The sequence below is a fragment of the Balaenoptera physalus genome, assembly GCF_965194825.1.
Source record: "Balaenoptera physalus genome assembly, chromosome: 1".
In the NCBI taxonomy this organism is placed as follows: domain Eukaryota; kingdom Metazoa; phylum Chordata; class Mammalia; order Artiodactyla; family Balaenopteridae; genus Balaenoptera; species Balaenoptera physalus.
In genome coordinates, this window is record NC_138882.1 from 32,301,124 (window position 1) to 32,327,243 (window position 26,120).

The following is a 26,120-nucleotide window of genomic DNA, read 5'->3' on the forward strand; positions in this document are numbered from 1 at the left end:
TTATAAATGCATTCATTAAAAACAATAGACTCAAGAACACTAACCCTCATATGACACATTGGACAGTCTTAAAATGGTGCTAAAAAGTATATTCTCATGACTATCTTCAGTAAAAACATATTTGTGTTCTTGAATATATTCTGAAATTTTCAAACACTTTCCTACTGTCTTACCCCCGTCCACATCTTCTGCTCTCTCACTCTTTCCCCCATCAAATCCCACTCATTTTCCAGACACATCTCAAAAACTGGTCCTATCCTCCATTCCAGCCTCCACATTCCAGTTACAATTTAGTGTTTAGAATTCTATTCTAATTCTGACTTGGATTACAGCTAAAGTCAAAAGTCTGTCTTTCCCCTAAACCATAAACTCCTTGAAGTGAGAGGGTAGGTTTTCACTCATCACTGCCTTGCACAGAAAAGGTGCTGAACAAATGTTTTATAAATTTAAATTCAAAAGTACACAGTGACAAAATATGTTTTAAAGGGAAAAATGTTTCATGTGCACTTCTATCCTTATATTGTGTGTGTGTGTGTGTGTGTGTGTGTGGTCAGATTGTATTTATCTTAAAGATAGGTACATCTTTATTTTAATAAGAAATTAATAGGTGATTTTATTGCAGGTTCCAAGATTCCCCTTCCCCACCTTTAACCTGAGCCTTTATATCACCAACCAGGTAATGGAGAACAATGACACAAGACCAGTAAAAGTAGAGTGAGAGAGAGGAGTAAAAAATGCTTCTCCTCTCTCCGCAATTCACAGCCAAGTTAGGTAATGATGGCAGATGGAAAGTGGTGAGGAAATGATTTCACTCCTTTTACCTCAAACTCACAAGGCCACAGCAAAAGTGCCATCCACAGAGGAGGACAGTGTATGGATGGAACCCAGGCGTGAGCTCTGGAGTCAGACCCAGGCCATGTGGGTTTTCATCCTGGTTCCACCACAAAGGAACTATGTTCCCATGGCAAGAGACTCAGCCCGCTAAGCCCCAATTTACTTTTTTATAAGGTAAGAATGATAACTAGAAAAATGGTACAGATGAACATATTTGCAGGGCAGGAATAGAGACGTAGACGTAGGGAACGGGTGTGTGGACACGGGGTGGGTGGTAGGATGAACTGGGAGATTGGTATTGATGTATGTGCACTGCCAGGTGTAAAGCAGATAGCTAGTGGGAATCTACTGTATAGTTCAGGGAGCTCAGCTTGGTGCTTTGTGGTGACCTAGGTGGATGGGATAGGGGGTGGGGTGGGAGGGAGGTCCAAGAGGGAGGGGATATATGTATACATATAGCTGATTCACTTTGTTGTACAGCAGAAACTAACACAACATTGTAAAGCAATTCTACCCCAATTAAAAAAAAAAAAAAGAATGATAACTATACAATTCTCTCAGAATTGTTGAGAGAAATAAGAATATTTTCTGTAAAGGACTTGGCATGGTGCCTGAAACATGGTAAGCATCAAGAAAAGAATGCTGGCAATTGTTCAATCTAGGGAAGAGAGGAATAGAATTGGAATTAACATGGGACTCACTCTGGTGGAAGGTGAACTCCTAGAAGACAAAAACAACATCACAATAATGATATAAAATTATAATGATGGGTGGCTGCAATTCCAAGGGTCTTTAACCCAGCCCCGGTGCAGAGGAAGGCATGCTGGACTTGGGCCAGAAGCCTTGGTCTGGCCTTCACTATGGCTCATGGTAATAGCGAAACCCAGTGCCACACCCAGAGCAGCAGTGCTGGCGCGCACAGGGGTCCATCCTGGGCTTCTTCTTCCCTCACCTTAACTGTCTTCCTGGGAGGAACTCATCAACCTCATGACTTTGACCATCATCCATGAATCACTCACAGACCTCTGGGCCCAATTGTCTCCCGTAGGTGCAAAAACTTACATGCTCCATAAACTCAGTTGTTCATAAAAATCTTATTCTGCCCTCTTTCCTCCCACATGTAATTATGTTATAAAAGCTTTACTGAGAAATAATTCACAAACCATAAAATTCATCCACTTCAAGTGTAAAATTCAGTGGCTTTTAGTATTATATATTCACAGAGTTGTGCAACCATAACCACCATCAAATTTTAGAATATTTTTATCACCCCAGAAAGAAATCCTACACCCATTTGCAGTCACTCCCCGTTTCTACCTCCCTCCCAGGCCCTGGCAACCACTAGCCTACTTTCTGTCTCTGTGGATCTGTCTGTTCTAGACTTTTCATATAAATAGAATCATACAGTATGTGGGGTTTTGTGACAGGCTTCCTAAAGTTTGTATAATATTTTTAGGGTTCATCACTGTCACAGGACCAGTACTTCATTCCTTTTTATGACTGAATAATATTCTGTTGTATGACTATTCCACCTTTTGTTTATCCATCCTTTAGCTGATGGGCATTTGGGTTGTTTTCACTTTTGAGCTATTATGAGTAGTTCCGCTATGAACATTCATGACATTTTTTTGTGTGTGGACACTTGTTTTCATTTTTTCTTGAGTGTATACCTAGGAGCAGGATTGCTGGATCATATGGTAACTCTATGTTTAATATTTTGAGGAACTGCCAAATTGTTTTCCAAAGTGACTGCATCATTTGACATTCCCACCAGCAGTGAATGAGGGCTCCAGTTTCTCCGCATTCTCCCTCAACGCTTGTAATTGTTTCTCTTTTTTCATTTAGCCATCCTAGTGAGTATGAAGTGGTACCTCATTGTGGGTTTTATTTACATTTCTCTAATGACTAATGATGCTGAACATCTTTTTATGTGCTTATTATTATATGGATATCTTCTTTAAAGAAATGTGTATTAAAATCATTTGCCCATTTTTAATTGGGTTAATTGCCTTTTTATTGCTGAGTTGTATGAGTTTCTTATATATTCTGGATACAAGTCACTTGTCACCCTGTGGGCTTTCTATTTATTCTTCATGGTATCCTTTGAAGCACAAAAGTTTTTAATTTAGATGAAGTCCAATTTATCTATTTTTTTTTAATTTTGTTGCTTATTTATCTAAGAAATCATTGCCTAACCCGTCATGAAGATTTACACTTATGATTTCTTCTAAGTGCTTTATAGTTTTAGTTCTTCCATTCAAGTCTGAGATCCATTTCGAGTTTTCTTTTTTATGCTTCTGTTTATTCTAGTTACTTTACTTTCACTCTCCTTTTACTACCAGTTTAGGTCAGACAGGAGGCAACAAAGACAGAAGTGGTTGAAAGAATGAATTGGCAACCAAAATAGGACTATACCATGCTCAACCAAGGTAGAAGAGAATTTCAAGGCAGAAGAGAACAATGCCAATTGCAGAAAGTGAGGGAGAGAAAAGAGGTGAGGAAGACTATGGTTTCTTGCTTAAAAGACTGAATAGAGGATTACCAGTATCTCCTTGCTCTCAAAGATTGATAGCAGGTGGATGAAGTCTCCAAAGAGAAACCTAAAAACTTTGCTGAATGTACACTCTGAAAACCAGATCTTCTGTGTCCCACTCTCTCACTGAACCACCCTTGCCCTTCCAGGAAACTTGAATTACTTCCTGCTTCTTCTCCCAGATGTGAGAGATGGGCAGAAAACCAACCAACACACATATTTTAGAATCAATAAAAATAACACCTTACACTCCGGATTTACTTTACAATTTATTTCATTACCAGGCATTCTTATTCCCATGTCTATAATTAAATAATTGTCTTCAAAAATTTATAAGTACTTTTCAAGTCACACAAACCATTTTTTTCTGCCACAAAATACAGGAATCCTGAAAGGATTTCTGATGAACAGATGCTTGAGTATATCTCTCTGCCTTATCCTTTGAAGACTTCACTCCTCAGAGACAAAACATCAGCCTTTCCCCCAAGGTAATCTGAGTGTTTAGTAAATTACTTACCTGTAGGTTTCTGAGCAAGGAACAGAAGACTCTGTAATTTTGCCTTGAGTTGTTTCTCTCAAGATGAGGAACCTTTGATCTCAGATATTCTTAGCCTTCTCTACAACAGAATTTATCATTACATCCTTGCCTTTCAAGCAAATGCTCAACGGAAAATCCTGAGTTCCAGCAATGTGATTGGTGGTTGGCTGGTCGGGTAAAAATAAGCGAGAATAGATAAGAAGTAACAGTTAATTGTTCCTGCAAATGATTAACTATAGAAAAAAAAGTGGCAGTGTATATTGAATTTCCTCCTTCCCCTTAGCCAGTACTCAAATTGATAACGTCATAATAGTCCATTGTTCCCTTTGCTTACCCTTACCCATGAGGGGCAATTGGAAGGATGGTTCAAATGACCTACCCAAAAAAGGACACAGGGTTCATTGGACAAAAATGTAAAGCTGGAGGCTAGGAAAGCTGGGTCTATGATTTCTTCCTGTCCTGGGGTCTGGATCTTATTTGCTGAAAAATATGAAAGCATTGAAACCTCCTACTTCTAACTCAGAATGTGCCAAAGATGAAGAACTAGCTCTTATAATTGAGTTTAAAAAACGCATAAATAATACCCATATTAAATCCAATCTCAGCAGCAGTGATTGAGATAGTAAATTTTAAGTGGGCCACAATTTTAGAGAGTAATAAAAAAGAAGTTTCTTAAATGTATGTCACTAGCTCACTCATACTTGGGTACCTCTGGACACAGGTTTTGTTTAGCAAGTAATATGATGGGATGCAAAAACTCAGGTGCAGTGAATGATGGCAATTCCTAAGCCAAAGCTCTGGTTTCAGACCCAGAGATATGTTGAAAATCTTTTTTGTTTTTTTTAACCGTGCGACATGCAGGATCTTAGTTTCCCAACCAGGGACTGAACTCGTGCCCCCTGCACATTGGGAGCGCAGTCTTAACCACTGGACCACCAGGGAAGTCCCTTGAAAATCTATTTTTGAGCATTTTATGATGTGCAGGAAAAGATATCAAAAGAGGATAAGATATTTAGAGATGAGAAATACTAAACACAAATTATAAATAGTTACTGTGGATTATTCTCTCCATGCATTCTTTTTATAACAATAATATTAATAATTATAATGACAGTTACTAAGCATGGCTATGTGTTAAATTACATGTATCAATACAACATTGATCTGTTAACTCTGAGACGAGTACTATCATTCTCTCCATTTTATCAAAAATAAAATTGAGGGACAAAGAGTTTAAGTAACTGTAAATGGTCATATAACTTTTAAGTGGCATAGCCAGGATATAAACCTAGATTTTGGAAATTTATCTATAAAAATTGGGTATGTGCACTCTACAACCGGCATGTGCCCCAGAAGACATGTACAGAAATATTCATAGTTGTGTAGCAGCCAAAGAACTGAAAACATAAATTCTATCCTTATTAAAATGATAAGTAAACTGCAGTATGCTCACACAACAGAACGATATATAACAATGAGAATGAATGAACTACAGTTATAACACATCATGAATAAATCTCAGGAATATAAGCAAAAGAAATCGGACACAATATAATACACGTTGCATGATCCCATTTATAAAAAGGAATAACAAATCAACATTAAGCTAGTGATTAAGAATGCACACTTATTTTGTAAAACTATAAACAACAGAAAGGAAGTGACCACTACACATCAAGAGAGCGGTGATGTTTAAAAAAAAGTGATAGGGCAGTGATGGGGTAAGGCATGAGGAAATCGGTTTTGTAAGAGAAAGTTGTGACAGACAGAACTGGAGTCTTTCTGAAGTAAATTAGAGATATATTTTGGAGGTGGATGGAAATTGAATAGGTAAGAAATACTATGATATTGAACCAGAGTCTCCTACATGCTGAGTCATAAACATATCTATCTATACAGTATTAGTTTCCAAACACTCTTGAAAGATTTGGATTCAGAAGTGAGACGATTAAAACCAAACGCATAGGTATATCAGTTGTAGTCTAAGACCAACTTTGTTGCTGGCAATTAAATCATGATACAAATGTTATCATTAAATATTTGTATCCTCAAATATTAACTATATCAAAGGTGTTCTGACTATAAGTGCCCTGTTGCTGGAGTCGGATCCTCTCAGGGCTTTGTAATTTCAACATGAGGGTACTTATGCATTTGCTGACGAGATCTCCGATATTTTCTTCTTTATAACAAAACTTCAGAAGTAAGGGTAAGAATCCCCAGTCTGTTCCATCTGATACTCACTCTGTCCCTTTGTCATTTTGTTCACGATCTACTTTCCTAACACTTCCTCTTCCATGGATCTAACTGTAGGCAATTGAAGATTGCTTTTATCTACTGATTTTCTGTTTTTCAGTAAGTCCCTTGGGAGCATTCTAAATGTCCATGAAGAGTCACATACTTTTGTGGTATAAAGCTTTTAAGCACAGTATCAAAGGTGAAAACAAAGGGAAAAATGTTTAACTCAGGTATAATTTTTACACCACTCATATATCAAACATTATTAAGTAAATAGAAAAGATAATAAAAATATACTAAAATAATTAAAACATATGTAACAAAGTAAGATTTAATGCCATAAATAGAAAAGACTTCTTTACAAATCATTCCAAAAATAGAACTAGCAAATAACATCATGAGAAAAGAACAAATAAATTAAAAAAGAAGACATTTCATAAGTTAGGTTAACCTATGAACAGTTCATACGTTCGGTTCCCTGGGAAACAGACTCTGAGATGGAGGCTGCACACAGGTGGGTCACTGAGGAGTCCTTTCAGGAACAAGGCCCATAAAGGAGTGAGAGGGGCAGGATTGGGTGGAGGGAAGAGTTGAACTGGGAAGCAGTGGCATCAGAAGTTTCAGCAGATCTCCAGGGCACTCAGAAGCTGGATGGCCCTTTGAAAATGTCCAAGATTGGGTCAAGGGGAGTGGGCCTTTGAACCACTGTATCAACCTGTGAATGATTATGGGCCGCCCTCAAGGAGAGATTGCAAATTTGGTTCAGGCAGTTCCCCAAAAATGCCTTGTGGTGGTTAAAAATCCAGACTCTCAGGCCCCATCCCCTACAAATCCATCTGGTAAGTCTTCAAGGATCTGAATTATTACTGAAATGCCCCCAGTGATTCTCATATGCAGCAAATTGGGGAACCACTAGTCTAACAGAGATGCTATTTATTCATTTCTCTATATATTCCATGGTCCATCTTTGCTTCAAAATAGAGCTTTAGTAGCTATGTGTCTGGATAGACGCACAGTAACTTAACTCCTTGCAAAAACATCAATCTCAGCTTATGTTTTAATAGATCAACTCAGTTCTTATAAAAGGCTATGTATTTGGCTATTGGAAGAATAGCTTTGAAATTGGTGATGGTGTTGTCCATGACGTTATTCATGGTTTCTTATAAAATAACTCATGAGATAAATTTTAATTTTCTATTTTAATATTACCTATTTTAGTAAGAGCAAATAAGATCCTCTGTGAGAAATATTTTTAGTTTTATCCACCAACAGGAAATACATAACCATTGTATTTCCCATTTTTTCCTTGGTGGAAAATAAACAAAATTTAGATCATAAACCTAAATTTTAATAAATTTGCTGCTACTCTTCCAGCATTTCCTTCTTTATAGATTTAACTCTATAAGCAGTCGTTGAGTGATTTTGACTTCACATTTTTATTTTAGCAACTTTAAATTATTCATGCTCTGCTATTTATCAATGTATTGCCTTTAGCTCCAAATTCACCATTTATTACACCCAACTCTGTGATCATGAACAGAATTCCCTTGAACATTTCCACTTTGCAGTGAGCATGATGCTAAGCTTTCTCAGTAGAGGGTGCTAGAGGAACATTGTGGGAAGAAGGTACGCTCCTGCTGTTTCCTGCTGCTTCACAGTGGGTTAGCATTGTGAGTGTAAGGATACCTACTAGCACTCTGCCCCAGCCCTGTGCCCAGAATGCAGAATCCCATGGAAATTTGGAACCCTGAACAGGCCTGGTCACCACCTTCCTGTGGTTCTTCTGACAGGGGTGCTATTCCAGGCCTCTTGGCACACTGGCACTCTCTCTGCATGCCTGCACACCTGGCCACCAGCTGCCATGTGCCTGGCACCCCATCTCTGTCTTGTAAGCTTGCCACTGGATTCCCTATCACTCTGCACGCCTATGCTCCTGGCTACCATCGGCAGTCACTTCACTAACACAGAATGCTCTAGTGCCCCTGGGCCAGCTTCAGGCCCACGTGCATACTCACCAGCTGCAGCTCACTTATGCCCTGCCTGCATTCCCAAGCGTGGTTTCTGTAGACCAGCTCTGGTCCAGGCAACTTGCTGAACTTCCCCGGCATCTAGTAGGTTGCAATTATACCTTTTCCAATGAGATCTAAACCCAAGCATTGGAAAAGGCCCCCCTTTGAAGTTTGTCCTTTCTTGAGTACCTTCCCACAGCCCTAGGGAACCATATAGAGTTTTCTTATAGCCTATAGCTTCTCTTTTATCATAATTGAATAATTCTTTATATTTAACTTCCCCTGTTTAAATCATTGTGTGGTTTCTCTCTCCTGATTAGACCCAGATTGATACATGTACATTCTGGTATACCTTAAAAATGGATGTAATTTAAAACTTGCAATACTCAAGCTTCTATCAGATATTGAGCTAGATGACATCTAAAGGTTCTAAGAAAAAATACTTTTTGGAAATAAAATTTTTAAAATTACATAAATTCATGTAGAGTATTTAAATATATTTTGAATATAAGAAAACTCATCATATCTTTAAATCTGCAAATCAGCTCATTATCAGTATCAGAAAATTGGTTATTTGCCTAAAATTGGTGACAAAAGGACTAAGAAGAATAACTCCTGGATTCAGAGGAATTTTAGAAAATAATATCCTCCTTTTTTTGGCTCCCATGAATACAAAATGGCAGTACAATCAATAGAGTCTCCCCTTAGTTAAAATTTTTCATGGCAGAGCCTCTGGTTTACCAATTTCCTTCTCCCCAAGGTTATTAAACCTAGAATAGAAATAATCCACTTAGTTGTAATTCATTTTCCTGTGGTCAGAGAATATTTGGCAGCTGAGGCTTTGTAGTTGACTTTCTTAGACTGAACTAAACTTTAGCACCAAATTAACATTTCATACAACTGTATACACTTTTTACTCACAGCATAATTATTCAGCACCACTGTGAGCAAACCTCTGAGGGAAATGCAAAGATGAACTAATCATAGTGGAAGGGAAAACATTTCATTAAAACAAAGAGGCAAATGCAAATCCTCTGCATTTTAGGAAAGGGAGCAACTATTTCAGGAAAAATGAAAGTTCTCTCAATGTTGATAGTGCAAAAGTAATGTGATGGAGATAGGCTGAGGGGTAGAGGGAGAAAACAGAATTCAAAGAGAATATAGAAGCAATAATTTCGTCTTGCATGGTAGAAGTTCAAGTTATAAATAAGCAAGCAGAAGACCAGAAGCTCTTTCTCTGGAGAAACTAGACAGCAGCAGAGAAGACACTAATAAACACTAATATTGGGGGATTCCCCACTCTGTCAGGAAACAGGACATCCAAAAGCTCAGTGGCTCAAATCAGACAGAAATTTGTCTTTCACGAAAGAGGAGGCATAAGGGCATTTAGGATGGTCAGCAGTTCTGCCCGCATGATTAACCAAGGACCAGGTCCCTTCCTCCTTGTTGCTTCCGCATCCCACGGGATGCTACCCTCCTCAGCATGGCGGAAGTTGGTTCACCAGCACTCTGTCAGCATTTCAGCCCTCACCATGGGGAAAAAGGAAGCAGAGAGCAAGCAGCTTCTTACCCCCACCCCCTTCCCAGTTTTATTGAGATATAATTGACATACAGCACTATGAGCGTTTAAGGTGTACAGCATAATGATTTGATTTACATTTATCATGAAGTGATTATCACAATAAGTTTAGTGAACATCCATCATCTCATATAGATACATATATATACAAAATTAAAGAAATAGAAAAATTTTTTTCTTGTGATAAAACCCCTTAAGATACATACTCTCTTAACAACTTTCATATGTAACATACAGCAGTGTTAATTATATTTATCATGTTGTACATTACATCCCTAACACTTATTTATCTTATTACTGGAAGTGTGTACCTCTTGACTGCCTTCATCCAATACCCCCTTCCACCTCAATCTGATCTCTTTTTCTATCAGTTTGTTTGTTTTTGAAGTATAATTAACCTATAACACTATGGTAGTTCCTGTTGCACAACATAGTGATTCAATATTTCTATACATTTCAAAATGCACCATGATAAATATAGTTACAATATGTCATTATACAAAAATATTACACAGTTACTGACTGTATTCCTCACACTGTACATTTCATACAGGTGGCTCATTTATTCTGCAACTGGAAGTTTGTACCTCTTAATCTCCCTCACCTATTTATTTCCTTCCCCCACCCCTCTCCTCTCTAGTAACCACCTATTTGTTCTCTATATCTATAACTCTGTCAAGCAGCTTCTTTTTTAAGTAAGAGACCGTGAAGTCACACCCATTGGAAAGTTGCTCCAAGGTAGGCTCTAGTGAAGAGAGGCGATGTGTCCTGCTGATATTTAAAATGGTGGAAGTGGTTCTGCTTCTTAAAATCAAAAGGGGGTTAATATAGAAAAACAATTAGCAGTCTCTGTCATGACAATTTAATTTAAAATGCCTCACCTGTCCCATCAGACTGCAAGTAAGCCTACAGTCAGCAAAATTTGTTCATATACACCACAGAATTTTAAATGAGATTATTCAGGCCTCACTCTTCAAAAAGAACTGACCAGTGATCATTAATAAAGGTTTGCAGGGAGCAAAATAACACTAGCTATTACAAATAGCTCCATGGAGTCAAGAATGAATCTAGGTAGAAGGAACAGGATATTATTTTTTTTAAAGAAAAAGAAAAGAATAGAAATCATTTGGAAAACATTAAATATTCTTAAAAGAAATTGAAAAATTCAACAAAAGAGTTGGAATATAAAGCCAAGGGAATCTCCCAGGAAGTGTGTGAAGGGCTGGGGGTAAGAATAAAGACAGAAAACATAGCAAAAGTAGACAATCAACCAATCAACAAGGAGGTCCAATATCAGACTAATTGGACTTCAGTAAGAGAAAACAGTGAAGAAATATTATTGAAGAAATTACGGAAAAAAATTTCTCAGACCAGAAGAACATGAGTTTACAGTCTGAAAGCACTCATCAAAAACCGGCAAAATGAATGAAGAGATAAAATATAACAAAGTGCATCAACATGATATTTTAGAACGTCGTGGGTGACGAGTGTATCTTTAAAACTTCCAGAGTAGGGGGGAGAAAATCAGGTCAGAAGTCAGGATGTCCTCTGACTTCTCAATAGCTGTACTGGAAGTAATAAGACAGTGGAGAAAACCCTTTAAAATGAGAGGGAAAATTATTTTTAACCTAGCCTTCTACACACAGCCAAACTATCAATCAAGTGTGAAAATGAAGACAGTTTCAAACATGCCAAGACCCAAATTTTTACTTCCTATGCATCATTTCTCAGGCAGTTCCCAAAGGATGGGCTTTAGTAAAATGAAAATTCAAGAAAGAGGAAAACATGGATCCAAGAACCAGAGAAAGTAACAAAAGTGAGTCTGCAGGTGTGAGAGCATCCACCATGTGCTGAAGTGTGTAGCAGATCTTTAGTGAAATTTTATGTGTAATTGTTATGTATTTAATCCACCATGGAACAGAGAACACCTGTTCAGTGTTGCACTTTAGACCAATGTTTTATTAATACAGCTGTGACACAAATTCTCCTTTACCTTTTAAAAATGTTATGGCTTTAAATTGTGATTTATTTTAATTGTGGAATAAATACATGAATGAAGAAATCTCAAAAAAAAAAAATTATTTTTTTTTTATCAAGCATCCTGTCCATGTCACTAGGGCCCTACCACTTCAGCACAGTCTGGACAACTTCCAGATGCCAGTTCTGCTTCCTTTTGCCTAGGCTTTTCCAGAACTCTTTAAAGCCACTCTGATTTTCGCTTAGCAGGAAAAATGGAGGTAAGTAACACCTCCCAGAAGCAGCTCTCAATTAACAACTGATGGAAGTTAGTATCACTACCCCAGCTCCCTCACCTTTGGGTGATTACCCTGAGGTGTGAGTTGAACATCTTTACCAGTTTCCCCTGGTGTTAGGCTCCTGTCATCTTAACTGGCTTGATAACATACGTTTATTGGCTGTCTTTCCTTCCCTGTCTCACTGCCCTACTCATCTCCTGGTGTTTCCTGCATCTTCCAAACAAACTACTTACACTTTAATTCTTGTTTCAGGGTCTGCTCCTGGTGGAACCTAAACTAAGGCCAAGTGGGAGAGTGGAGGGCTCTGAGAGGAGGGTCTATTGGGACTAGAAGGGAGTTGATAAGCACCTGATGTCTCTGAACATTGGAACAATCTTGGTAGACTGAAAAATCTCTTGGAGCATTTAGGAGGAATTGGAACTAGAAATATAGAAAACTAAGCAAGCAAGCAGACAACTTCACTAAAAAGGGCACTATCAACACAGGATAGAACAAAAGAAAGTTGTAAAGAGAGGAACATGCTCACAGAACACTACTTGATTTAGTTCAGTCACAACGTGTAACTGAAATTGTGCAATAACTACACGGGAAGAAGGAAGAAATACAGATGATTAAATTAGAAGATGATTGAAACTTTGTATTCAATAGACAAATGGACAATTCATTAAAAAGTAGAAAAAACAAGTTAGGTAAAAATATGGTGATAAATACCAGGAAAAAAAAATGTTACAAGAAGTGACAGTGTTTCTCTGCGACTAGGGAAAAGGGATTGTGTGGGTCCAGTTAGTGCACTAATTTGTTAAATGTACTTAGGTTTTAAATTAATTTTAAAGATAAATAAGATTGATAAGTCAAGAAATAGTTTCACTTGTAATGTGGTTTACAATTTATAATTTTTATATAATGTATAATTTTATATAATTTATAACTTTAAATTTATAATTATAATTTTATATAAAAATTAAAACTTTAAGTGTGAAATTTAAATTTAAAATGAAAAAAGAAAAGAAAAATGTAATGGAGTTGCACTGTTTACACCCACCTTTATTGTTTCAATATTTGCTGGGCTTCCCTGGTGGCGCAGTGGTTGAGAAGCTGCCTGCCAATGCAGGGGACACGGGTTGGAGCCCTGGTCTGGGAAGATCCCACATGCCGCGGAGCAACTGGGCCCGTGAGTCACAACTACTGAGCCTGCGCGTCTGGAGCTTGTGCTCCGCAACAAGAGAGGCCGCGACAGTGAGAGGCCCGTGCACCGCGATGAAGAGTGGCCCCCGCTCGCCACAGCTAGAGAAAGCCCTTGCACAGAAACGAAGACCCAACACAGCCAAAAAACAAACAAATAAATAATTAATTAATTTTAAAAAATTTGTTTATGTGTACACGCATTTATTTTAGATATTTTGAGAGGCATTTAAATAAAAGAATAAAGTAAAGAATGGAGAAATAATTCATATCAGTGTGAATTATAGTCTCTGTACTGATCCTTTATACTCACAGAGAATGGCAAGGAAGGAAACATGAAGGACTGACATTTAAAAGCCTCAACTATTTCTGCTTTACAACTAAAGAATGAAGCTTGAGGTAGAATTCTTTATCTGAGCACATAAATAATACCAAAATATAAGCATACTTAGCTATTCAATTCTAATCCACTAATAAAATGATGCGGAAGTAAGAATCAGATAGTAGAAATCTTAATTTCATTTATGAAAATGAGAAAAATTATTCTTTCCCAACCTATCCCAATATCCAAACCAATTTCTCTCTATCAGTAAAACAATCTCAAGCACAGCTACAAAAATCTACCAAGGACTTCTATGTATATAATACATTTAAAAACATCAACTATCTTTATCTAATAATCAGTGAACTCATTAGTGAGTATAATTGCAAGCAGTGTTCAATGATACTATATAGTATGAAATAGAAATTACGTTTTTATTCAATTGTAGAGAAGATACATACTATAGTAAAAAAAATAATGTGATATAAATAATAAATGATATAAATTATAATGAAATAGGAAATTAATTCAATCAGCACATAACAAAATAAAATAAATAAGCAAAGACATGGTTTTCAAATTATTACAGTACTTAATGAATGAAGGCTTTTCTGAGTGAAGTTTGCTGGCAAAGGAGGGAGATGGGAGCATATAATCACTCCTGCTGGTGAGAGAAGATGAGTGAGAAGTAGTAAAAGCCAGTGAGTGAAACAATTGCCAGATATTTATCCACATCTAATCCCAAGGAACTGGCCAGCGTCTTCTCCTCCAGTCCTTGCTGATGCTGGAAGTAGAGAGAACCATTGCAGGAAGACACAGACATAAACAGAATGGACATCTGTTTGGGTTTCCTTTGCTTACAATTATACAGCTCCTGCTAACATGAGACTATGCTGGCAATTCAATTTTTTTAAAAAATAAATACATCTGCCCTACTCCTTCCTCATAAGGCAATGGCAATTATTTTTCCATATGTTCTAAACTTTAAATTTTTGGTATAAAAGATCCAGGTCCCTTTTCTTCCTCTCACACAAACCCTCAATGAGCACCAAATTGAACAAGTTCCTCTCTTGCAGATTCTTCTAAAAAAGCTTTCCTAAGCCTTCTCAGCTCACTCACATTCCTAACAGGATATTCCACTTTCTCAGATCATATTTTTGATGATGAATGTGAAGATAATTATAATACACAAGGCATTTGGGCAATGAGAGCAGATGATGATGCAATCCTATTCACAAAGTGTATGAAGAACCCCTGAGGCTCATACTACATCCTCACATCCCAAACCAAAAAAGGAGGAATAATATTTGTTACAGGGGATTGGTGAATTTTAACTGTTTTGTAGGCAGTGTGAGCAAATATTTGATTTGGAGAATTCATGTAACAAGAAATACCAGAATTGGAAAAGAGCCCAATGGAGGATGAAGAACTAAACTGCTCACTGTGAAAAAATGAAGGGAATTGTGTTAAGGGCTACAAAATCCAACTGTTGCAGGAGTCTAATAAAGGCAAATGAGAGATTTGAGTAGGGAAAAAAACATAGACTGGAACAACATGTCCGCAGAGAAAAAGCAACTGGAGAAGACATCATCTATGCTCTCCCCACATCCCTGCTCTGGGGGTTACCACAAGCGTCCCCACAGAGCCATTGGCTACCCGTGTGTCTCTGCCTTGATGTCTCATTGCCGGCCCCACCGGCCCGCAGTGGGGTCGGATGTGATTGGGCGTCAGTGCTGCTAGAGCAAGTCTTTACCAATGAGAGGAGGGTACTGGTGAATAAATACCCCGGCTAATCCTCCTTAGAAAGACAACTCGGAGTTGTGTTCCCCATGCTCCCAGAAGGCAGTCAGCATGATTGAGCTTCTGCTTGCAACAGCAATGATCTCTTGAGGCTGTCCTCACATCCCCATCTTACTACCCCACTCAATCACAGTGCTTTCTGGGGCACCTCCCAAGGAAAGTAGTTCCCCACTTGTCTCAGGAGAAACCCAAAATAAACATCAACCAAAAGAAATTCTGAGTAAAAGGACCAGACAAATGGCTTTTAAGACCATGGTATGGTAACTCACTTAGCAGTATTTCTATATGAAGATGAATGAACATATTATACATAGAGTGAAATACAGTATTGGAATTAAAAAATAGTGAATAAAAAAAAACCACCATGGACAGATATCTTCTATATTAAGTAGGTTACTATAGCAATTCAAACCTATCTAAAGTTTAGTGAAAGCTTGCTACACACCCTTGTCTCATTGGAGTATGTTTGGGGGAATTAAAATAAAGAGGTCACTGTTCCCCCATAGAGTTCTGTGTACAAAGGAAATAGAACAACCAAAGGAACTGAGATATGAATGAGAGAGAGATTTTAGAGGATGCAAGTGTTGGAGGAAGTCTCCGAACACCCCGAGACATAAATGTGATTGATATGGGGTTTCTCCTCATGTGGGGGACAGTTGCTTGAGCCATTTTACTTTCTATTAAGGAAAATGAGGACCATATCAGAACAAGGACTTGGGAGCACAAAGGTGGCTGTCGGGTGGGCTTCCACTCATCAGGCTTTCAGAGTTTGTTCCTGAGGATGGAATCAGGAGATCAGACACAGACATGAATCCCCTTCTTACAAGCCAAAAGCCAAAAGGGAGCATTAGTGAGGCAGAGGCCAAGTGCATGGGAGTTTAGAAAAGGGCGTGACTGCTTCAAATGGGGGACAACGGACAAGGCTTTTGGGGTGTGTTGATGTTTAATCTAAATACTGAACACCTGAGTGACTTGTACATGTGGAACTGTGGAGTAAAGGCAATCCAGGGAAATGTATTGGTGTGAACCCACGTTCATATGTCCAAGGTCCCTACCGTAAAATAAATGTATCAACTTTATGTATGGGTTTTTTCATAGACCTCATTTCACAGAGTCCTAATGACCACGAAGACAAAATACTGTTGGATATGTAAATTTTTTAATTGATAAAATGTGTACTCTGTGTCCAGAAAAGCAAAAATATGAATCAGAAAATGATCAATAATTCTACAGTCTCAAAGCACTAAATATTAACCAATTATCCTTTCTAGATAATTATTAGCACAATTGATGGTGTAAAAGAGATGGTAAAGGTGATTAACTGAAGTGATCCATATTGGATTTAAGGCAGCAAGGCACATTTTCCTCCCCTTCGTGGGAAACATTACAGTCAACACTCCTGAGTGGCTTGCTTCGCCTTATCGTTCTGAAGCTCCAGTTGTTGAATCTCCAGGTACAGCTTATACACCTCCAGGGCCAATCTCACCTCCTCTGGGGTTGGGAGACACTGCATGAGTTTCTTGCCTTTGACCACTTGCTCACAGCCTTCAGGGTACTCCTAAAAGAGAAATATGTGATGAGTGTGCTTAAAAGGCTTCTCTCCCAATTGTTAGGGGACATAGTTCATGCTGATAAAGGCAGGACTACAGATTCAGGACCAAGACCCACCTAGAACTGGTGGATGAGCAGGAAAACCAGAAAACACCTTGGACTCCACCATCGTCTTCCTAAGAAGAATATAACTCTTTTCTGAGACGGCTTCGCAGAAAGCCTCTGTGGGAACAGAGACTATTTCTGCTGACCATCCAGAAATGGGACAACAGTATACCATATCCCCTAGAAAAGTAAAGTTAAGGAGTCAGTACCCCCAGATCTCTGAGACCCTCCACCCCAAAGGGGCTCAGTTTTCCCTGTTCTCAAGTGAGAGCAGGAAAACTTGCCACTCCTTTCTGACCAGAGGGCTTCAAGGCAAAATTGAGAGTTCCTTTGTATGAATGAATCTTGACAAGTCAGATGTCACCTTTGCTGGCAGGACAGTGCTTTGAGGGAGACACCCATTTTAGGGTTTGATAGATTGTAAACTGCCTTGAATTGTGCCACTTACCCACTCACACTTGGGCACCTCCGGGTACCACGTTCTGTCTTCTGAACAAGTGATACTTTGGAAACCAACCAAACCATAGCCAGAGTCACACTGGACAGTGACATTTTCAGGTTCAACATATCCATCCTTATCCACAGATAACCTTCCATGTTCTATCTCTGGTTTCAGACACAAAGCTGAAATGGAAACATAATTTTAAGCAATCTGTAGATCTAAGAAAAAGATATGAGTCTACGGTACTAAGAATGAACTATATTTAAGTGCTGCTCATTGTTTTACCTTATCTTTCATCTTGAGAATAAAAATAATTTTCATTAACATATTTATTGAGCATTGGCTACGTATTAGACTTTGGGCTAGTACTTTATGTGATTACCTTATTTGAGTCTCACTATTTTATCTAGGAGAAAGTGAGATACAGAAAAGTTAAGTAACTTGCCCAAGGACATAACAATTTTAAACAGCATGACACAATATAAAAAGGGCATGTGACCCCAAATCCTCATCTATTAAGTCAACCATCTCTCGTATCTTGATCCCTGTAAGATGCTGGATACAAGATTTTCCCTCTCGCCTATTATCCTCCCATGTGCAATGGAGACAATGGTGGCAAGTAATCCCTGCGGTTGTTGATGACAAAGTGATATTAAACCTGTGTGCATGTAACAATCAGACCCCATCTTTACCCCTCTTGTTGCCACACAGCTGGCACACTAAGAGTCCCCCACCCACAATATGCCTACGTCCTGAGCTGGTGGTGCCCTGCACTGTCTCTGATGGAAATACCTGTGACCTCACCACGATGCTTGCAATTATTCCATGGGAGTCGACATTCATGCTAGACCAACTTTCCATGACAGTTTTGCTATGGGTCACAACTACACTCAGATAAGATGTACCACCTATAGAATATTTCTGGAAGCATACAAGAAATGAAGAATAGGGGCTGCCTCACAAAGGCTGAATTTTGCACCTGGGAGAAAGAAGTAGGGGAGATTAATGTTTCTGTTGTGCCCTCTGTACTTTTTGCTTTGGGTACCATCAGAATATAGTAAGTATTTAAAATAAATCAGATTGAATCAAATATTTTTTTGCTGCCTCTGACAGAGAAGAAACTGTGCTCTCAAGCCTTTCAGGACAATTCGCCCCCCACAAAGCTGAAGAGGGAGCTGGAGTTACCTTTACATTGAGGGGCTGCAGGTGACCAGCCTGAAGAAGTGCAGGAGAGTTTGTTCTTTCCAACCAGGGTGTACCCTTCATCACATTCGTATATAGCATCAACACTTTTTAATCCAAGGAATGAACTGATTAGTTTATGATGTCCATGGGCAATGACAGGAGGAGAATCGCAATCTTGATGTGAGACATAAAAGTGAAAGAGGGTCAGCATGTCGAATGCTTATACTAACACTTCCCAGAATCTGTGTGGTTTGTAGGAGGCTTCCTTCTGTCCTTCTATATTCTCTGCCCATCTGCTCACTTAGCCAAACCCAGGACCTATGCTGCCCTTCTGTAGGCCTGAGGCTGGAGAACCTTAGAAAGGCTCCAATGGAATGACAAGCACTTAAGATTTGTTTCATTTTATTGACAATTCACTAAACTTGACACTATTTAGGAGCCATTTTGGCATGAAGGCTGAATTTGGTCCAAAGTCTCATTGTACTAGTGGTACACTCCACTGATTTCAGGCTAAATGCAGAGATGTATATCTGGGAGAGACTGTAAAGATGTGAAATAAATCCACAATCTCTGACTCATTGCTCCCATTCAAACCTGTCCATCCAACCCCCGAAGAATATACTTACTGCCTTCTAAAATATCTATGAGAAAAGAGCTCATAGAAAGAATAAAAAAGATGGCTTGCAGGTTGGAATAATAGACGTGGCATGGTGCTGAGTACCTCTCTGAAAGGGAATGCTGTCAGGATCCACAAACAGTGCATGAGAAACTTAAATAAAACAGGCCATCAGGAAAGTCAGGTAAAATATTAAACTGATGGGCTATAGTATCTACAAGTACTGTCCTCAGATGTCTCCTTGAGGCATAGAAAACATGTTGCTGACAATGAGATTCAGATGCTGGAGTTGCCATGGCACGTGGTAGAAGGAGAGATTAAGTGACTCAGAAAAGAGAGCATGCAGGAGTGGAAGCACCTCACGCATGCTGGAAACCTCACCAAATGATCATGTTGCCTGGGAAAGCCCGGAGGATACAGGTACCAAGGTCAGAAGGAATATCCTAACAAGAAGGGCACCCATATCAAAGGCCAGAGCTGATGATGGGAAGAACATTAAAGAACAAGTTTCACTCTTAGCAATCGCAGTCTGAGAGGTGCTCATATGCTTCAGAAGCTAAGTAAATGTAATCATCATAATGAGTGGCAAGTTAGAGAGACAACCAGAGGTGCCTGAGAGTTAGGAATATGGTTAATAGAACATGGCATTCATAAGGGTGAAAAATAGATGAGCAGCCAATCAGTTACTACGCAATTTGTACCATCAAAAGAAATTAAGGATGGATGATCAGGAGGCTGATGGCATTTGGTCCAACAAAAAGTTACAATCCCTTGTTCAGTTTCTGGACCTGTGCCAGTTGTCAGGTCTGGAGATCATCGACTAAAGAAAAAAGACAGTTTCCAGGAGTAAAGACACTACAACACCTTGGGAAGAATACACAGGAATGAGTGCCCCAGTCTTCTAAGAAGACCTATGTCTATTTACATAGGTAACTGTGCACAGGTGAGAGGTGCACAATAATCCAAGGATTATTGGACATAGAGCTTCAGTTGACGTGGATACCTGGAACTATCATGGCCCCCCTATTAAGCCATTTGGTGGCCTTTTCCATTATCTTTGAAGGTATAAACAGGATAGACAAAATGGGTCATTGGTACAACCTCCACATTGGTCCTTGGCCTATGGGGTTAGAGCTGTCCTATCCAAGAAGGCCAAGTAGAAGCCATTGATACTACCTATACCCTCCCCCTGGAGGCAAAGAAGGTAAGTTTTTAAAAATATCATGTACTGAAGGGTAGGGGAGAAGGAGAAATTTGTGCCACTCTTAAAGAACTAAAGATGCAGGAGGGGTCATCATATCCCCATGTACCTCACCAGTCTGTCTACTACAAAAATTAGGATTCTGGAGAATTCCAGTAGATTACTGAAAACCCAACAGCATTTTAGCCCCTATTGCATCCACTGTACCAGATGTGGTATCTTTGCTAGAGCAGATTAATATGTCTTCGAGTAAGTGAGGCCACTGATTCAGCAGAGGCCTTCTTTTCCATCCCTATCAGAAAAGAGGGTCACAAAGAGTTTGCATACACATGGAAGGTTCAAGATCAAATATCTGCGTTTTAAAACCTTGGCTATGATAACTCACCAGTCCCTGTCATAATAGAGTCTGAAGATATCATGACCATGTGGACATCCACAGAATATCACATTGATACAGAACATCAGTGGCATCATGTTAATTCTACTGAATAAGCAAGAAGTAGATGGCATGATGATGTTCCAGAGTATGGAAAGTAGAGAAGGAAGAAAGGAAGTAAGCTCAGAAAGGCAGGTTCACTAGATGTGGGCAGGTTTTATACCGTAGATGAAGGCATATGGACCAGAAGGAAGAGAAGAAAAAAGAATAAATACCAAGAAATAAAAGGTAATAACTGAACTGTCTAGCTTATCTTTTAGATGTGGGCTATTTTCATTGATTCAGAAAATAGAAGGAAACCAGTAAGTTCAAAAGAATGGGAACAAGCAGTGGGGGGAAAAGAGAAAGTTGGACTGAGGGGGCAGTATTTTTTAACAAACTTATCCACTCTAAAAATCATTCAGGGTATATGAACTTTTTTACCTAATGTGGGGTTTTTTTTGTTTGTTTTGTTTCGTTTTTCCAACTGAATGAGGCTGTAGTAAAGGACTTTCACTGCAAGTTCATTTGTTGCATTCAAATTATACAAACAATGTTAAAGGTTAAAAAGTACAACACATAAAAAACATCAGCATCAAACAAAACACCAGCTTTACACATTTCTTAAATTCTAAATTTACATTATAAAAGCAAATTATGAAAAAGGCATGGTAGGGAATAAACAATGGCATACTTCCTCTTTCTCAATAGAAGTCACAACAGTTACTCATATTTATCACCCTGTGAAGTTCATTGTTCTAATTTCCATTATCCAAGGAGGGAGTCTGTCCTTAAGGATACCCAAAACCCTATGATGCTGTGGTATTAGCAGCATCCTTGATACTGGCACAAAAGCCAAGCAGTTTGTTCTATGTTCAAGTTGTTGATCCATAAACAGCACAATAATAGGGTCATTTCACTATTACCAGGTTTCCTGGGAGGGTGCCCACATGCTTCAACCGGTGGGTTCCAAGATCAATATACTCACAGCTGATCAGGGTATAGGAACTTCTAGGTAAAAAGGCGGAATAAGAGATTCTAGCATTGGAGGCTTTCTGCAGTTCACACACACTTCAGATGAACTAAGAGTAGATTTCCAAGAGAAGAAATCAAACTTAAATTTGATAATTTCATCTGCTTCTAGATTGTTCTTCTTTAGTACTGCTCCAACTCTTAACCTCCAAAAAGCTATGGGAAGAATGACACTCATCTCTAAGATCTGATTTTCTATCCTTTCATTCATTTAGCAGATAGAGACTGAAACCTACTGGGCTTTTCACCCCTCCCTGTCTTTAAGAAGTCAGCAATTGGCTTTAGTGAGAATATGTCAAGAGCTATAGAATTTGTGCCAGCTTTATTTAACATTCCCCTTTTTAAAATTGTGGATTCAGATCTGACTATACGACTGCACAGTTATAAGTATTTTTTTCTTCTGCATGAAACTGAGCAGGACCCTGTAGGGTTCCTGGGTACAGAAGCCTTTCTGTCCCCCGCTTCTTGTAGGGAACAGACCTTCAATCTCCATGACCTTCCCTGAGTTCCAAAGGGCAGATTCGAACAGCTGCTAATCTGGGAAGGGAAGGGATGCAAAGACAAGGGAGGGACAGCCAAGAAACAATAGTGCAGCCTTCTGCAGGGTCCTGGTCTGTCTCAAGGAATACACATAACAATGTCCTTAAGCTCTTTAAGATGTCAGCATTCTTAATACCAGAGAAAGACCACCTGAGGCTACATTAAAGGAACCAGAGAAACTCTCAAGATTACCTGAGACCAGATTAGAGGAGTGGAGGCCCTGCACACACCCTAATTTTATCAGCAACCCCACCCTTGAACCATTACTATAAAACTCCTCATCTAATCCTCCTGGGTTGGGACACACAATTTTGAGAGGTACGAGTCTGCTGTGTCCCCCTTTGCCTGGCAAAGCCATAAAGTTATTCTTTTCTCCAAGATTCTATTTGGCACCAATACACAGAGGCCGAGCTTTCGGCATCATGCAGAGTTATAAGTCCTTCAACTAGAATGGTGTAGATATGAAATACAAATTGCAAAAAGGGAAATTATTCTATTTTCATTAGAAATTTAACCATAGTCCTATTTCTATCACAGAATGATTTTCATGAACCATAAAACTGGTCTATAAAAAGCTATTTCTGGTCTTTTTGCTTTACCAATTGATAAAACTTTCACAAAATTTTAATCAGTAGCAAACCATATAACAAGCTTGTGTTTTTAACATGAAGCTGTGACTTTAATTATTATTTGAGAATTCTACTTTGTGAAAGTCTGTACAAAAGAACAAGGAGAGAAAAGTATAAGAAAACAGACACTTTTTCTGCTTAAATTCACAAATGGCAGATTTACAGTGGGTTGGAATAGAAACAGCAGGCTTTACAAAAACTCTAGAGTTTTAGATTGAGATCACAGTGTTCTTCCACAATCCATTCATCAGTGCCAAAAAATCTGAGCTGAAGAAACTGCTGGGCTGACCCAGTGTGGCATTTTTAATGATTATTAAGCTATCAGTAAAGGCTAAGAGCATTCATACTTCATAAAATTCTTGAATGAGATCTCTCATTCTCTGTGGTTCTCTCTGCTCCAGATAGCATGATGTCATCTCTGAAGTTGTTCCTGGAGATAAAAAGATGACAGATGGCCAGGGCTAGAACATGAGCCACAATGGGATGTTAAGAGAATATATTGTTATACAGAGTAAGGCAGAGGCTCTCTGCTTCTGCTGGGCATCAAAAACACCTGTGCACCTTTCTAAGCATTCAAGGGCTTGGACCTCTCTCCCTGCATCCAAAGGTGATGCTCCAGTGTGTCTGCAGTGTGTCTTGGCAAAGCTTAATTTGTCTTGAGATATATGCCAGAGAGAACGAATTTTTGGCATCAGGTTTCTGCGAGGCACTTTCACATCCTGTTTTTTGCATAGCTGGAGAAGAGATGACTAATCAGTGGTGCATTTTGCAAGATCACTACTTTAAGAATTACTTCTTTAGCCACTCTGGATGAAGACTGCCCAGAAATAGGCATGGGAAAACTGTTAGTTCCTTTCATGACTAAAGTTAGGATTTTAAATGAACTCTTGCTTTTCACACTTTGCTTCTCTTATGTAGTAAAGCCAAGATGTCCTTTTCGACTTACTTTTGTAGTTAGTTTGATTGAATGGTCTTCTGGTTTTAGTGCTGCTAGCCTCTTGTTTTAAAGATAAAGGGATTGGTACATTCTTAAAAAACAAACAAACAGAAGACCTATTGAAACCATACATCTTGGCAACTTCTGATAAAAAGATAAACCTGATTTTAATTTACCACTGTTTCTTACCAAACTGTTAAGTTTTTGTTTATGAAAAAGGATCACAATTCCTTTCCTTAGTTACTAACCAGGTTGTTTCAAATTCCTAAAAGGGAAGTCCAAGATACCATGCTGTAGAATTTCTTATGAGTTAGCTTCTGCAGTGTTTTCATGCAAATGAGCCAGGATAACCCCAACATTCCTCTCTTCACTCCCAGAGCTATATAATTATGCTTTTCAGTATATTCTTGGACAAGATCTGGTATCAAATAGCAAATGCTCTGGTACCAAGCAGTGAAGGGCTGGCCAGATCTTGTTGTTCTGATGCTTCCACATCACATGGGATTCATCAATGAATTTCTGAGCATCTTTTCCAGCCCAAGTAATATATATGAGCCTGTAGTCTCCTGCAACTTTGGTGATATCCTCACTCTTCCACAGATTGGGAACACCAAAGGACTCCAATAAATCTGCCCCACATAGCAACTTTACCTTGGGCACAACATTTGTTTCTGGCTCTAAGGACTTTTTTTTTTTTTACTAAAACCTTGTCTTGGTTCAGTCCACTTCCTCTTCCATCCAGGCCTTTCCAGCATAGGTGAGTCCTGCTGTTGGTCACAGCTACTTAACTGTCTACCCAATCCTTCTGAAGACTTTTCCATGTATCAACTTTCACCCATTTTGAGTTCTTAGTGGCAAGTTCTGCCATAACTCAGTGATGGGCAGAGATGAGTCTTTTCTTCTTATATGTATCACCAATAGAAGAAATTATGCCTTTGACAATTCTAATTTTCCTCTTCCATTCATGCAGTCCTTGGCCAGCTCAAACAACCCGAGGTGCATGTTGATCATAAGATTAAAAAACCACAAGCAAGGAGAACCACTTCTGTCTTCTCTGAATTTTCCATGCTAAGAATTTGAAGTTGTTGATCTAAAAGGAAAGCTCTGACACCTCCCTTGTTTTTATAAAGGAAATTCTGCAAATCTGAAGTGTTTTGCAAGGTAGGCTATTGAAACCATTCCAACTTGTGTGTCAACAGTCTTCTCTAAGTTGGGCTGTAGCAGTGGTTTCACATCCAAACTGTAACTCTGTTCCCAAGGCTAGAGGCAAATTTACTGAGGTTTTTTCATTTCACAGAGAGACTGAAAGAATGAAAACTTTCTGCTCCACACTTGAATATGACCTTGCCTTGGGGACTGTTGTATTTGACGCTCACAGACTCAACCATCTTGGAACCCCTATGCTTGACACAAAATAGCATCCTGGGCTGATTCCCCTAGAGACCAGTTTCTCAGGGGCTCCAGGTGAGGGCTTACCATGTCCTCAGGGCCAACCAGCCCATGTCTCTTTTAACTAATTTGAAACCTTCCCTTAATAATCTCCATCATTTTGAATGTTCATACCAGCATTATTTACAGTAGCCAAGATATGGAAGCAACCTAAGTGTCAATCAACAGATGAATGGAAAAAGATGTGTATCTATATCTATGTTCTATCTATCTATCTATATATGAATATTACTCAGGCATAAAAAAGAATGAGATTTTGCCATTTGCAACAACCTGGATAGACCTGGAGAGTAGTATGCTTAGTGAAATAAGTCAAACAGAGAAAGACAAATACTCTATGTTATCACTTATATGTGGAATCTAAAAAATAAAACGAATGAATATAACAGAACAAACAGATTCACAAATATAGAGAACAAACTAGTGGTTATCAGTGGGGGGAAGGAAGCTAAGAGGGGCAAGATAGGGGTAGGGGATTAAAAGGTACAAACTACTATGTATAAAATAAATAAGCTACAAGGATATACAGTACAAAACAGGGAATATAGCCAATTTTTATAAGTGGAACATAACCTTCCAACATTGTGAATCACTATGCTGTATGCCTGAAACTTATATAATAAGTTTATATAATAACTTATATAATATCAACTACACTTTAATTAAAAAATAACAATCTCCATCATTTTGATATGAAAAACTTCTAAAATAACATGCTTCCATAAGCTCTT

The 26,120-nt window shown here is 38.7% G+C and overlaps 2 protein-coding genes and 1 pseudogene across 3 annotated transcripts in view; 1 reads left to right on the plus strand and 2 right to left on the minus strand.

Annotated features, from left to right (window-relative positions):
* Positions 1–26,120, minus strand: part of C4BPA (complement component 4 binding protein alpha) — a 155,707-nt gene that overhangs the window by 86,852 nt on the left and 42,735 nt on the right. The window contains exons 12-14 of the mRNA XM_082436825.1: positions 18,571–18,744; positions 17,392–17,567; positions 16,681–16,845 (exon numbers count right to left, since the gene is read on the minus strand). Coding sequence (XP_082292951.1) covers positions 16,681–16,845; positions 17,392–17,567; positions 18,571–18,744 — 515 coding nt within the window. The remainder of the gene's footprint in view (positions 1–16,680; positions 16,846–17,391; positions 17,568–18,570; positions 18,745–26,120) is intronic.
* FCAMR (Fc alpha and mu receptor) overlaps positions 1–26,120 on the plus strand; it is a 263,932-nt gene that overhangs the window by 42,488 nt on the left and 195,324 nt on the right. The window lies entirely within an intron of this gene.
* On the minus strand, positions 23,422–26,116 carry LOC309664921 (nicotinamide/nicotinic acid mononucleotide adenylyltransferase 1 pseudogene; annotated as a pseudogene). Its single transcript, XR_014268451.1, has 2 exons — positions 23,950–26,116; positions 23,422–23,433 (listed from the first exon to the last, which is right to left on the minus strand). The product of XR_014268451.1 is annotated as a nicotinamide/nicotinic acid mononucleotide adenylyltransferase 1 pseudogene (transcript).